Genomic DNA, 14,386 nt, shown 5'->3' with positions numbered 1-14,386 from the left:
GGCTTTTTCACCTGCCTCAGATCAAACCCGAAACTACTCGTCGTTCCTGACTTCGCCACCAGCGGAGGCGGAGGGTTTTCCTCGATGAAATTCTGCAGCACCTCCTCGTCGCCGGGAAATCTGCTGGTGAATCCTAGCAGCTCCTTCCCAAACGCATCCTCCAGGAAGCTCTCAACCACAACCGCTTCCTCTTCTTTCTCCTTCTTAGTAAGGCTAGACGACCTCTTCTTTCTCCTTCCTCACCATTGCAGAGACCTCTGCCTCTGAAGACTTCGAAGAGGTGGCGACAAGGGTTTGAAGTGCAAAGGATGCTTGTGGTTTTGGTGGTGGGCTTGACAAAGCAATAGAGTTGGTGACTTGGTGGAAGAAGACATTAAGAGGAAATGACCTTTGTACCTCTCTACTTTAAACCTAACAAACGGATAGGGGTGAGCATATGTAGGTTTCGATCAATTTTCAGTTAATAACCAAAATTTTAACCAAATCTTCATAACCGACCGACTAACCTTTATAATTGATATAACCGAAATCGACGGTTTTCAGTCGATTAAATATAACCAAAAATTTTTAGTAAAATTGCTAAATTTATTTTATTTATTTCATTACCAACTATTTAGGCCTAAATTACAAGCTAAGGCCCAATTAATCATAGCTTAATTATGTTGAACAGCAAATGAACATTAATGTGGAAGAGAAGTTTGGAATCTTTCTAATTTGCATGTCTTGAACATGGGATTTGCTGATTGGTTGGCGGGAATTTTTGGTGGTTGGAATCAACAGCAAGTTACTGCTATGTTATACGCCATTTTGGAGGCCAGAAATGACGCTACCAGTTGGGAGCATAATGTTACACTACCCATGGCAGTGTGGAGGAGGGTATGGGTTCACGTCGATGCTTCATAGAGCCTATTGGAGGGTTACGGAGGTAGATCGTGTAACCCAAATACAGCTCTTAGCTCGTCAATAGTGCAGCCTTCCTCTCTACCTTACATTTTATTTTAAATTAATCTTCGATTTTTTGGTCAGTCTTCGGTTTTCTCTTGAAAAACCGATAACCAACCGAAAAATTGAAATATTTTTACCTTAATAATCGAAATCGAACCGAAAACTGAAATATTCGGACGGTTCAGTTAACGATCATTGGTTTTTCGGTCGGTCCGGTTTTTTTGCTCACCCCTACAAACGGATGCTTAACAGAAGGACCAATGCTGGAACAAATCTAATAGTTAAGGGTCTATTTCGTCCAAATTAAAAGACAAGGACCGATTTTGGAAAAATCGCAATAGTCAGAAGACCATTGCTGGAATTAAAACAAATTATGCTGTGAAACCGTGTCCACCTTGCAAGATGGACGTAGTTCTAAAACTGTTCATAATTATGAATATATAGTTAAAAAATTATGAACATATAATTTTATAATTATAAACGTATAGTTCTGTAATTATGAATATGGATATTCAATAATTGTGAATATGAAATTCAAAAATTATGAATATATAGTTTTTATGAACATATAATTTATTAATTATGAACATAGGGTTCTATAATTGTCAATATAGAATTCAATAATTATGAATATGAAGTTCACAAATTATGAATATATAACTTTATAATTATGAACATATAGTTTAGTAATTATGAACATAAAATCATGTCCACCTTACAAGATATACACGATTTCACGGCCTAATGGGGCGGGCTGGCCCACTTGGTTTGACCCCTTGTCCAAGTCAGACAGTAGTATATTAATTCTGCAATTCTTCATTCCTTTTACTTAATTCTTCCTCATCCTGTATTTCTACATATCTCCTGCTTATTCTTTTATTTTAAGATTAATTCTTGTGTCAGTTATTCGATTCGCAGGCTTTGATTTCATTGGTGTCCTTTGTGATTTCGCTCAGGTAAATTCAAGCCCATCCCCTTTTTTCCTTTGAATTCATATGAATCAGTTCTCTGATTTTATTACTTTATGCTATTTTGCCCTGATTTATCATGTATGGAGTCGATTTTTTTCAAGTTTTTTCCTAAACCCTTGAAGTAGTATATTAAGGAAAGCATTCGTGTTAAAGTACTGAAATATGGGAAAATTTTAGCTTTGTCAACAATTGATTTTGCTCTAAGGAAACAACTTATTGCACAATACCATTTATGAGAGAACATAATTTAGGCAAAAAATTGAGTTAATATCTGCTTTAGTAATCCTCCAATATTCCACTGTGAGAAGTCATGGTATATGAACTGGGTAACCATTGTCATGCTTAATCTTAGATTGTGTATTGATTTATTTTGTAATCAGAGTGAATGGCTACTGAAGGAGGTAAGCCTGAGACACAAACCCCAGTGACGGCTTCATGCCGGAAGAAGAAGTCTGAAAGTGCCACTTTTATAGAGGATGTGAGAGATCATATTGACGAGTTCATCCATGCTTCAATGAATGAACATAAAACCTGCTTCAAGAAAACTATCCAGAAGGTTTGTTTTGAGTTTCTAATTATTTGAGACTGTTACTATAATGAATATTTGAATTTAGAATGTTGCATTGTTATTGATCCTGGATAACCAATTCTTCTCAGATGTTTGGAATGTCGAAAGTTGTTGCTGAAAGAAATGCAGAAGTGAAGGAGGTTGAAAGAAAACTTCCACTCCGAACAGTCCTATCTGAACAGTAAATTCAGAGCTGCAATTGGGAAAGAAAATCTTTTCTTATGTACTCTTAAGAGTTACAGTGATAAATAGGCCTGGTTACTTCATCAATTCCTTGATTTTCATGTGGTTTCCTTAATTTTGGGTTATTTGCCTGTTCTTCTGAACAGCTTAGTTTAATGTTATGGTCAAAACATCTCGATGTAATTGAAGTTATTTATGATATAAATAGAAAAAGCACTGTGTATCATGAGATATACGTATTTTGTGAATATTGCACTTGTTTTTGTTGTTGACATTGTGAAAGAATTTGACCTTACAACAGCAATTTTAGAGATGGTTATGGTTATTAAATCTCAATGAAGCCAGAATTTCTGTTTGTAGTTATACAGTCTGTAAATGATTCATCTGTACAAGATATTGTGCTTTTCTTTTGCTTCTCTTTAGGGAGAATTTGATTGTAGGTTCATTTCTGTAGGAAAGTAGATACTTATGCAACCCCTGTAGTTATATATAGTTTTTCTTTTGAATAACACTTTTGTTTTGTTATCCAAATGTAAAATCCCATTCCTACTACCTACCTCATCCTCACTCTTGTTTGCTTGCAAGGTTGCACATCTATCAACTGTTATGACTACATTTATTACTATATTTTCTAATTATTCTCATCCCCTTTCCCCTTTTTTGTACCCTCATCACTCACTTAGACATTCTTCATATTGGTTTAGATCACTAAAAATTAGACTATTGACATATGTTGTTTAGAAAAGAGATGCTAAAACAGACGTCGTAGCATTTTTAAAGAATTGGAGTCTTTTTGCTACTGTTCTGAAGTGTAATATGGTGGCTTTTGCGTTCTCAGGTTCGGTCCAATTTTTTTTCTCCATAATTCTATTAGATGGTTTTCTTATGCATAAGAAACCAATAACATGAGAAACAAAAAAAGTTCTTTTAACTCCTGATAACTGATTCTCTCATTCCTTTCCATTGTATCATTTAAACAACTGGCTGGTGTTGATGCTGGGTGACCGGTGTTCTCAACTCCTATCCGATATGCAGGCTTTTAAGGTGAAGTTCTATAATCATGTGTTGGATTTTTCTTTAACTCTGTTCTAGGATTGCTATCTGGCCTTAATTTTGAAACTATTATTTGGATATTTCTCCTATGTAGATTATATCATATAAGTTGCTGCATTTGTACCTCAACCTTGTGACAAGTAGTCTCTTATAGGACTTGAGCTTTATTTTTAACAGAGGAGATGTTAATTATTTGGTTTTCCAAATAAAATGGGTTGAACTAATTAAGTTGTGTTTCTCTTTCTGAGAAAATCAAGCTTGCATATTTTATGCTCTGTACTTGGTGTATTTACTACTGCCACTGAGTTGTTCTATATCTTGGCTGCTTATCTGATTCTTTTTTCTTTATTGTTTGTTGAGTATATGTTTGACATGATGACATTTGGTTTGTGCTTTCTTGAAAGTGAAACTTAATTGGTTCTATCTTCTATGTCCTGCTGAATGTGTCGTATCAGGAAGTTTCTTCATTTTTAGTAGATCTCAGGAATTCATTCTGCAATTTAATTGGAACCATGTTTTTCATTCTTTCTCCTATTCTCATCCTGAAAATTATAATTACTAATGATAATACCTAATTTAATATTTTGAGTTGATATATATACTGCATTATCTTGTTCACTGGTGACTCGAATAGCAGGACAAAGAAAATGTTAAATTTCTCTTGCATAACCAATTCATCTCCTGCTATTATGTTTAATGACTATGTCCTTCTGGCCAATTTTATACAAGCTCCTGGAGATTCCTAGATTCAGCAAATATGACTACTAGATTTCTTGACTTTAGGAAATCCAATGGCAATTCTGTCCTTATAGTGACTGAAGGAACTATGTATCTGATATCAATATATCATCTCATAGTCTTCTGTAATTTCAGATGGCTTAGGTAAAATTTACCTTCAGTTGACCAGTTTTTTTTTTTTTTTTTTTTTTTTTATTATTATTATTATTATTATTTTTATTTTATGGATTTGCAGAAGGAGAGTCGATGGGTGTTCCTCAACACACTATTCTTGTTTCAGAAGTTGTAGCTTATATGCAGGTATATCAATTCCTAAGTACATGCTCATTTCTCTTATAATTCTATATATTCATTTCCTTCTGTTCTTTATTTTCCCATATAGCTTTAGCTCTTGCCCATCTTTATGAAACTCTCTTTGGTTATTGTAAGGGGAAAAGTGTGAATAAGTCAAGAAGGAAGTGAAACTAAAAGTGAGCTAAGATGAAATAAAATTAATGATTTTGACTTTTGAGTTGCTGATACTTTTGGTAGTCGTATACACCAGTTGTAATATAGGCTAAGGTTACCTTGGTTCTAGGAGGTAAATGTAACAAAGAAAAGATTGAGGAAATTAGTCCTAACCTACTGAGGCTAATAACAGGATACAAAAACAGAAAATCAGAATCATTTTACAATGTTTACGGCTAATAACATTAAATGATGAGTTTCCTATCAACAAAGATACTTTCAAATCAAATGAGTTCATTCCAGCTTCTGTTAGAGATAAGAACAAAGAGGTATGTTTTATTGACTGAAAACTTAAGAAAAGGTACAGGAAGTCATAAGACCTTCCCCACAAGAGTATTAGGCTCTTGCCCAGCTACTTAGAGCTTCAAAGACTAAGGTAAAGAATCTGATGCCCTACTCTCTTCTAGAGATTCTGATTTATAGTACTAGGAAATAAATAATTATAGAAAGGAGATGATTGCTGAGATGATTGTTGAGATGATTATGCCTCTCTTTATTTGTCAAAAACCTTGAGTTAAGCCTTCCCATGTATATCCTGATTTGCATCCTTCCTTTTTCTGCGCGAGTAAACTATCCATCCTTTTGGATGCGTATCATTCTTCAGTCTAGGGAAGCGTCTAGATCACCGTGTTAAGAAAGTTCATTCTTCTGCAGCAGGTTTGATTTCAATCACTTAATTTGTCATGTTTTATGTTGTGATAGTTTCATATATATATATATATATATATATATATATATATATATATATATATATATATATATATATATATATATACAACTTTAATAAGAGCCAATGTTGTTAGACCCTTAACAGGAACCAAAAAAAATGTCGGTACAACAATATGCTTTACAAGATCATACTTTGTGCTCATCTAATTGTACAACACCAAATTAAAATCCTAATATACCCTCATTCTTCTCACTAATAGCAAACTTAGAATGTTAAATTTAACAGATTCTGTCAATTGAAGAGGCGGTGGCAAATTCGTAGTTTACGTGAAATTGAATGGCAGTCAGGAGAAGCACAGCCGCCCGGTTGTCGTAAGGACTAAGGAGAATCAACACAAGCAGAGAAGCACAACAAACAAATTAGGGCAGCAACACAAGCGGAAGAAGCACAGCAAACGCGACGAAAGGAGGGGATTACCGCGCGAAATCGCGAAATTCGAAAGGAGGGTGGGGGTGGTGTGAATTACACAATTGGATTTTTAAAGAGTATCATACTGTATTGTTCAGTTCCGTCTGCCGCCCCCGGAGTTAGGAGGAGGAAGGAGATCGTCAATCTGAACTTCGAAAGAGAGGGAGAGGTCGCCGTCTCCGGAGTCCTGACTCCACACTTATCAAACTCTCAGGAAGATCGTTATTGGCTCCAAGTTTCTCAATAGCCTTGTGAAGAAGCTCTCTCTCGAACGGTTAATACGGAGGTATCAAATCTCTTGCTTCTTCCGATAAACTTTCCTTCCTGTTTCCGTTTTTGTGCGTTTGTGTTTAATATTTTGGGGTTTTCAATTGGAAGATATAATTTTGAAGTGCAATTATTACAAACAGTCTCCTATGCACGGATGCTTACTTCAATACTACAATTCTAAAATTCTTAACACCTTGTTTGTCTGATACATGGATAGTTACTGCGCGCTTTCTTTCCTGAACCAACAAAGACCATGTAGCAAATTAAATTAAAGATGATAATTAATTTGGATGGCATATTTGACTTACCATGTTGATTTTGGTTTGTTGATTTAAACTCCATTGCTGCTGAGTAAATGGCTGCAAAGAAGCACTTGCTATCTCTATATTGATTTCTGCTTTGCCTGAATTTATGTGTTTGGAATGCTTAGTACTGTGATTAGCTTGGAGAGAACCAATTTCTGTGATGAAATTTACATGTTATAGGCAGAGTAGTACCCAAACAAAATATACTAAAATTGGTGAAATATAGTGAAATTTCTGAAGTTGCTTGCATTGCCAGTTATGTCTGCTTAGGCAGAAGAAAACATGTGAAGAGCTTCTGTGACTGTCTGTTGTAGATATTGTTTGCTGTTTCATTGTTTTTGTCAACAGAGAGATGAATTTGGCAAATACTCACCAAAAACAAAAACAAAATAAAATAAAATAAAATATATTTGGTCTTTCAATGCCGCAGATCTGGGAGGATAGACATATATCCTTAGAATTGTTTGTGTTTTATTTAACTGAGACGAACGAAAGTTGTTATTAATTCTAAGGATTACTTGAAGACGTATTTTACTAATCCAGGGAAGTGAGTCTTCATGAAATAATCTTCCCAGCTGATTGCTTTTGGATCAAAAATAGAACAAATCAGTCTCAATGCCCTCTTCTTTTGCAGCTCTTCTCAATTTTTCTGTGTTCAAATCGTCATATCTGTGCACAAAATTCATACCATCTTAATTTTTTGATCTAAATTAATTAAAAAGTACTCCCTCTGTCCCATTTTGCATGTCTTACTTTCCTTTTTAGTTTGTCCCAAAATGTTGTCCTCTTTCCAAAATTGAACATCACCATCATTCTACTTTTTCCCAAATTACCCTTATGACTTTTGCTTTTATTCCCAAAAGTGAAAAAGTGAAGGGCATAATTGGAAAATACATAACATTTACTTTAATTCCTTAAAAAGCGTGCAAAAAGCAAATGAGACAACCAATTCAGGACGGAGGGAGTATATGATTAATTACATATTTAATTACTCACACTCCTTTGAAGTATACGTAGGGTCGATATAGGTTTACTAGCTTCATCACAAATTTGATTTTTCTATCCATCTCTTCATACATTTTCTGGAAATACTTACAACATATAGTGTTCAGTATCTCCAGCCCCTATTCATTACGGCCCTGTGTTCAGATAAAAACAATAAAAAATAAGGGTCTGTTTGAAAATTTGAAAAATAGTCAAAAAAATGATTTTTATAAAATAACTCATTTTCTAGAAAATAACTATTTTTTAAAGCTTTTTCTCAAGAGAATTAAGGTGACAAAATAGCAATTCTTTTTGGGGTGTTTCCAAGAATTTTTATTACTTAAGTTTTTTCTTCCATATCAATAATCAATGTATTCTGGATTTCCATGAGACAGAGGAGCTGTTGGAGGATGATAATGATGATACTTTCTTTTATGTTGAGAGTTTTTAGGAAGATGCTACACTCTTCGTAAGTATTATTGTTTATGGAAGTTTAGTGCTAGATAGTGTTAAATTGGTTACTCTTGATTTTAAGTTTGGCGATGGATCTGGAGGAGGTGGAATTGCTCTTGCTGGGACACCATGGGACAAAAAAGCATTAGAAATTGCTGAAAAAGTTGCTCTATCATTTGATGGAGAATTTGGAATGTATGCCTTTAAGATGCAAAAAAATGCCCACATTCAAGTGCGCATGGAGAGACTCACAAACAAGTAAGCTATGGGTGCGAATGATTCTGAGTTTTGACAGTAGTAAGTTCATATGGTATTTTGTAGTCATATATCAAAGACTTGATCTTTAGTTAGTGGTTTCTTTGTTTTTACTTACTTTAGTTCTAATTTAACTATTCCGAATTTCTTTATGTTTTTATTAGAGTAAAAGACATTTTTGGTCCTAGATTTATGGTGACACAGTCAATTTTGGTCCTTCATAAAACAATCAGACAATTTGTGGACACTCTTATTGTGACGAAGACAATTTTGGTCCTCCGTCACTCCCGTTAAATGTCCTGTTTGAGAAAGGTATTTGAGTCTTTTCATGCACCATCATCTTCTCCCAGGCAACAGCCATAATAATCTTCTCCCTTTTATCATTTGCCCACATGATGAATTAACTGGCCATCAATGTTAAATTCCTAACTTTTATCATCCATGTTAGATTTATTCAACTTTAGGAACTGAGGAAATCCCAGGAGTATAACTGGATTGCTATTTCACTTTTTGTAGTACTCTGGGGCAGGGGCTTCAAACAAGTACTTATCCTCTAGAGGTTCTCTTTTCAATAGCATTAGCCATTCTTGGGCTCCTTCTGTTTTCTCTTCTCATTGGAAACATGCAGGTACGTCATGAGAATTTTGTAGGGGTTGCTTTACTTTGGTTTAGAAATTACTCGGTTCAGTTGTGGAATTCCAAATTTAGCTCAATTTGGAAAACACTGTAAAAATACAATCTACTAGCCTTTATCTAAAGAATTTTTATATTGGAGAAATATAAAGACAATTTAACTAATAAAATTATTTCTCTTAATTAATTTATTGATAATGAATAATTTTTTTTTTAATGAAGACATTGTAGACAATGTAGCGAATATAATCAATTGATGAATTTGAATGTAAATAATTTTTAATTTGGAGAAAAATAAATACAATATAACTAATGAAAATATTTCTCTTATTTAATTTATTGATAATGTATAATTTTTTTGAATAAAGACATTGTAGACATATAATTCTAAATTAAAGAAATGCATATGTATTATTTTTTGTTGTAGCTACTAAATTATTATTTAATTTAATAAGAGTAAAATAGAGTACTAATTATGCCAACTTTGATTGGGATGGGGTTCGAACTATTAGTATAGTAGATATAAACACTAAGACCATTTCTTTATCTTTTATTAATTTCGTATTTTTCTCTCTCATTATTATTATATGAATACTTTAACTAATTAAGGAACACTATATATATTTCATGCAAACTAAATCATTTTAAATACTAGGTCTAAAAAGCAACAAAATTTTTTAATATTGTGTTATTTTGATAAGGATGTAGTCCCAAAAAATGGAACTTAAAAAATACACAAAATTATATCATGTACAAGGCCTTCGGTTAACAAAGGCAACAATATTATGTACGGAGTACTTCAATAAGAGTGTTGAACATATAGGTTCTGTTTGACAAACGTAGCTGAAAAGCTAGAAGTAAGGAGCTGCAAGTTGAAAAGGAGCTGAAAGCTGAAAAGCTATATGAGTTTGGAGCTGAAAACTGAGAGCTGTTATGATTGAAAGTGTTTGGCAAAATTAGCTTTTTGATAAGTTGATAAATGTAAAAAGACTAAAAAGGACATCTTCATAAAATTTAAATTAGTTTTTTTACATATTAAAATTTAACATTTTGTCTTTAAAAAAATTAACATTTTGAAATAAAACAATTAGTATAATCATGATTTAGTATCTCATAATGAAGTAGCAATATTGTTGCAAATATAATAATAATAATAATAATAATAATAATAATAATAATCATAATAATAATAATAATAATAATAATAATAATAATAATATTTGCGGTGAAAGTTGCGGATAAAGTAGAAGAGAAGGGTTTTAATTGGGAAGGGTAAATAATGTCATTTCTTTAAAATAATAAGGATAAAGATGGAAAAAAAAAATAGGAAGCTAGGAGCTCATTTTGAGAACATTACCAAACAGAGCTTATAGCTTATTAGTAACTTAAAATAAGCTTAAGCCCCTAAATAAGCTCTGTCAAACAGAGCCTATAGTAGTATAGAAAACTGAATTGTTTAAAAGTGTTGGACATAGTAGTATAGAAAATTGAAGTAAATAGCTTAATAATATTTAAGATTCTAATGTAGTTTTTTTTTTTTTTTTTTCCACATTTTATATTATATGAAAAAATTAAAATTAAATAATATCAAATTTGGAGTCTTTTTTTATTTTATTTTATTTTTTTTAATCTCCTTGATAAAATGAAACGATGTCGTTTAGATACCTCACTATGTGACGTTTGGTTTGTGGAATATATTAAAATTGAAATGTCATTCCATGAAATAGATTTATTCTAGATTTTTACCGCATAGAATCTGCTATTCCTCTTTGCCATGGGAATAGCTATTCCCAAGTCCATTTGTATTAGGTATTCTTAATCCATCAAGAATAAGTATTTTTTATTAAACAAAAATACCTCTACAAACCTTTATAAATAATCTCTTTCAAACTCCTACCGTTAATGACTTGGCTCTCTTTCTCCAAGAAGCAAAAGCTCTCTCTTACTTCACTAATTAAAACTCTTGTGTCCTAACCAATCCTGTGCTGGAGTAACACAAATGGCGGAGGTGTCACCACTTTGGCTGCGGCATACTCTCTACGTGGGGGATCTTCACCCGGAAACCGCCGTAGCGGACCTCGAGGCTGCATTTTCTGTGATTGGCCCATTGGATTCCTTCGGGATTCGCAGAGACGCCGTGTGTGAGAAATCTCTTTGTTATGCTTTCGTCAACTTCTCCTGTATCTCTCATGGTAATAAACCAAACCATCCTATTTGCGTTAATCTCTTTGCTATGCTTTCTTGGGTGACAAGTACGTTAGAGTGGGTCTGAATGAAGGGCTGTGTTTTTTTAGTTTTGTCCCCAAAAGCTTAGCTGGTAACGGTAGAGTGAAGGAGTGTATTTCGAAATAATGAAAAGGTGGCTCTATTTCTAATGTTTTTCATCATTAGGAGATTTGGAGATATTAGCATAAATGCCATGCTGATAATATTCATTCTCAGAGAAAATATAGGAAGATTATATATGAACTGGAAGGTTCTGGGACAATTTTTAATACAAAATGAAAATTAACTTTTCTTTAATAAAAATATTTCTCAAAAATGTGATAAACTATCATTTTATAGGCCCTTGGCACCAAAAAAAAAAAAAAAAAAGTTCTTACCCGAAGTTAACATATATTTTCATACCTTGATTGAATGATTATAATCCGCAAATAATTATTTATGTTTTTTTTTTTTTTTTTTTTTTTTTTTTTTTTTTTTTTTTATCAGCTTCAAAGGCTCTGGCATGCCTAAACCATAGAACCCTGAGAGGAAAGCCGATGAGGATTATGTGGTGGCAAAGGGAACCAGAGCTAAGAAAATCTGGGATTGGGAATGTTTTTGTCAAGAACCTTGCTCCTTCGGTCACCAGTGCTCAATTAGAGAGCGTGTTTAGCAAATATGGCATAATACTGTCCTGCAAAGTCGTGGAGGAGAAAAATGGAAAGAGCAAATGTTTTGGATTTGTTCACTTTGAAACACAGAACTCAGCCATTTCTGCTATCAGTTCCCTCCATGGAGCAGTGTTTGAAGGGAAGAAGTTGTAAGTTGCCTACTCCCTTTTTACTACCTGGCAATTATTACACAACCTCCATTAACACTACATGAAAATAATTGGTTAGTGTTTGTCCCGGGGATCGTTAACGGGTTCATCCATTAAGAACCCGTTAGGTTTCAATTCGTGTAACTTTCTTTATATGTTTCTGAATTTGGAATTTAGAACCTGCATGCTCTTTCATCTTGTAGATTTTGGGTTCAGAGTATTGTTTCATTCAAAAAGTCTAGCTAATTGGTTAAAATTGTTTGGTGTTTTTCAGACATGTGTCCCCATTTAAGAAGAAAGAAGAGAGGATGATGGATGCATTTAATAAAGAGCAAAAGTTCACTAATCTATATGTGAAAAACTTCGGTTACAATATGACAGAGGACTTCCTAAGAGAGAAGTTCTCCCGATATGGGAAGATCAATTCTGCTGTCATTATGAGGGATGAAGAAGGAAATTCGAGAGGCTTTGGCTTTGTCAATTTTGATTCGGATGAAGATGCTAGGAAGGCAATTGAGGCTCTTAATGGTGAATTAATAGGTACGTGCAGTGCATGCTTTGATGCTTATTATATATGTATGTATTTCTTACGTACGTTTCGAATTTGATTCTATGCTAATGTAATTTCTTCATAATGTCATCAATCTTAGGATCAAAGAAGCTGTTTGTTGGAAGGGCACAGAAGAAGGCTGAAAGGGAAAGACTTTTGAGAATCAATCGGGACCTGCACACGTTTTCAATGAGGGATGTGTTGTGTGTATAATATATAGGCCCTGTTTGGTAAATAGTGAGTGATGATTTGTAAATCTAGAATTTATTGCTTTCTATATTTGCAGGTTTGTGAATTCTGTATTAGTTTACCAGCTGCTTGTTCTTCAAATGAATACAAACTATTTGCTTGAGATGGAGAAGTTACAGTTCCAATTTTTTTTGAGAGAGAAAAATACATGAGATATACATATTTTGTGAATGGTGCAGTTGTTTTTGTTGTGTTCGGCTTATGAGTCTTGATATTGGAAAGAAATTTTAATGTTAAAATGTCAAGAATTTTTTTTAATATTGTGCTATTTTAATAAGGTTATAGTTCCAAAAAATAGAACTTATAAAATAGCCAAATTATATCACGGGCCAATCAATAAGATCCTTGATTAACAATATTATGTATTCTTGATTAATGATTGAAAAACAAAATTTTAGAACCCAACAAGGTAGTTCAAGTGGCACATGAGTTTTCTTTGTGGGAACGAATTCCGGTCATGCCGATGATGAGAAACCTCAACGCTCGTCATTGGAGAAATTCGAATTTCCGAGAGAAAAGGGAGATCTGATTATGAGAAAACAGACTTCCGAGAGAAAAGGGAGATCTGATTATGAGAAAACAGACTTTTGCATGCAAGTGGATAGATAGAGTGTATGGGAAAATATGAGAAATGAAATGAAGGCCCAGACTTAAAATGAATGTAGAATAGAAGCGCATGTTTACCGCATACAATAGCTATTCCCAAGCCCCATTTAATTTAATTTGTATTAGGTATTCCTAATCTATCAAGAATAGGTATTGCTTTATTAGACAAAAATACCTCTACAAACCTTTATAAATAATCTCTTTTTAAATATGTAAATTGTGAACATTCTGTATATAAATTGTGTATTTTGATTTGCAAGGTGGACCCGGGTCCATGACATAATGTTGAACACTAATACCATACCCATGAGAGCATATGTGAGCCAATTGAGGCAAATAATTAGTGGGTTGTGAAATTCCTAAGGAAGCCTTGTCTTAAATGGTTGTTAAAGGGAAATTTCACGAGAGGACTAAATTGGCTACGCTTGAAATAATTGGAGGACTAAATTTTTCAAAATTATATCGTGCACCAAGACCTTCAACTAACATTAGGAATATATTTTCAGTTAACCATTGAAGAAAATGAGAGTTGGACAGAGTAGTACAGTCGTTATATCGTGGAACATAGTCCAAAAATGGCGTCGTTTCTTCAAGTAAAGAAACGGCTGTTGTTACTATCAATGTGAGAGATCATATTGATGAGTTCATCCATGCTTCAATGGATGAACATCAAACCTGCTTCAAGAAAACTATCCACAAGGTTTGTTTTCAACTTCTAATTATGTGTGACTGTTACTATAATTAATATTTGAATTTAGAACAGATTTGCATTGTTATTGACCCTGAATAACAATTCCTCTCAGATGTTTGGAATGTCGAAAGTTGTTGCTGAAAGAAATGCACAAGTGAAGGAGGTTGAAAGCAAACTTCCACTCCAAACAGTCATATCTGAATAGTAAATTCAGAGCTGCAATTGAATTCGAAAAGAAATTTTTTAATAAAATCATAACCTA

The 14,386-nt window shown here is 33.4% G+C and overlaps 1 protein-coding gene and 1 long non-coding RNA gene across 2 annotated transcripts; both read left to right on the top strand.

The window, feature by feature from the left end:
* Positions 1–3,615: 3,615 nt before the first annotated feature.
* Positions 3,616–6,045, top strand: LOC109172351. Its single transcript, XR_002052741.1, has 3 exons — positions 3,616–3,711; positions 4,694–4,758; positions 5,921–6,045. It is a non-coding gene; the product is annotated as an uncharacterized LOC109172351 (long non-coding RNA).
* Positions 6,046–10,966: 4,921 nt separating this feature from the next.
* LOC109172346 (polyadenylate-binding protein 1-B-like) lies at positions 10,967–12,956 on the top strand. Its single transcript, XM_019321536.1, has 4 exons — positions 10,967–11,195; positions 11,716–12,028; positions 12,303–12,568; positions 12,679–12,956. Exons 1-4 carry the CDS (start codon positions 11,003–11,005, stop codon positions 12,789–12,791), a joined length of 885 nt encoding a protein of 294 aa, XP_019177081.1. The 5' UTR covers positions 10,967–11,002; the 3' UTR covers positions 12,792–12,956.
* Positions 12,957–14,386: the final 1,430 nt, after the last annotated feature.

Source organism: Ipomoea nil, unplaced genomic scaffold (assembly GCF_001879475.1).
Source record: "Ipomoea nil cultivar Tokyo-kokei standard unplaced genomic scaffold, Asagao_1.1 scaffold0415, whole genome shotgun sequence".
Lineage (NCBI taxonomy): Eukaryota > Viridiplantae > Streptophyta > Magnoliopsida > Solanales > Convolvulaceae > Ipomoea > Ipomoea nil.
Note: the sequence above shows the minus strand (reverse complement) of the source record. Positions and strands in the feature narration are given on the sequence as shown.

Coding starts and splice junctions, on each gene's coding strand:
- LOC109172346 (XM_019321536.1), top strand. CDS start 11,003: ATGGCGGAGGTGTCACCACTTTGGCTGCGGCATACTCTCTACGTGGGG. Junction 11,196..11,715: donor CTTCTCCTGTATCTCTCATG/GTAATAAACCAA, acceptor TTTTTTTATCAG/CTTCAAAGGCTCTGGCATGC. Junction 12,029..12,302: donor GTGTTTGAAGGGAAGAAGTT/GTAAGTTGCCTA, acceptor GGTGTTTTTCAG/ACATGTGTCCCCATTTAAGA.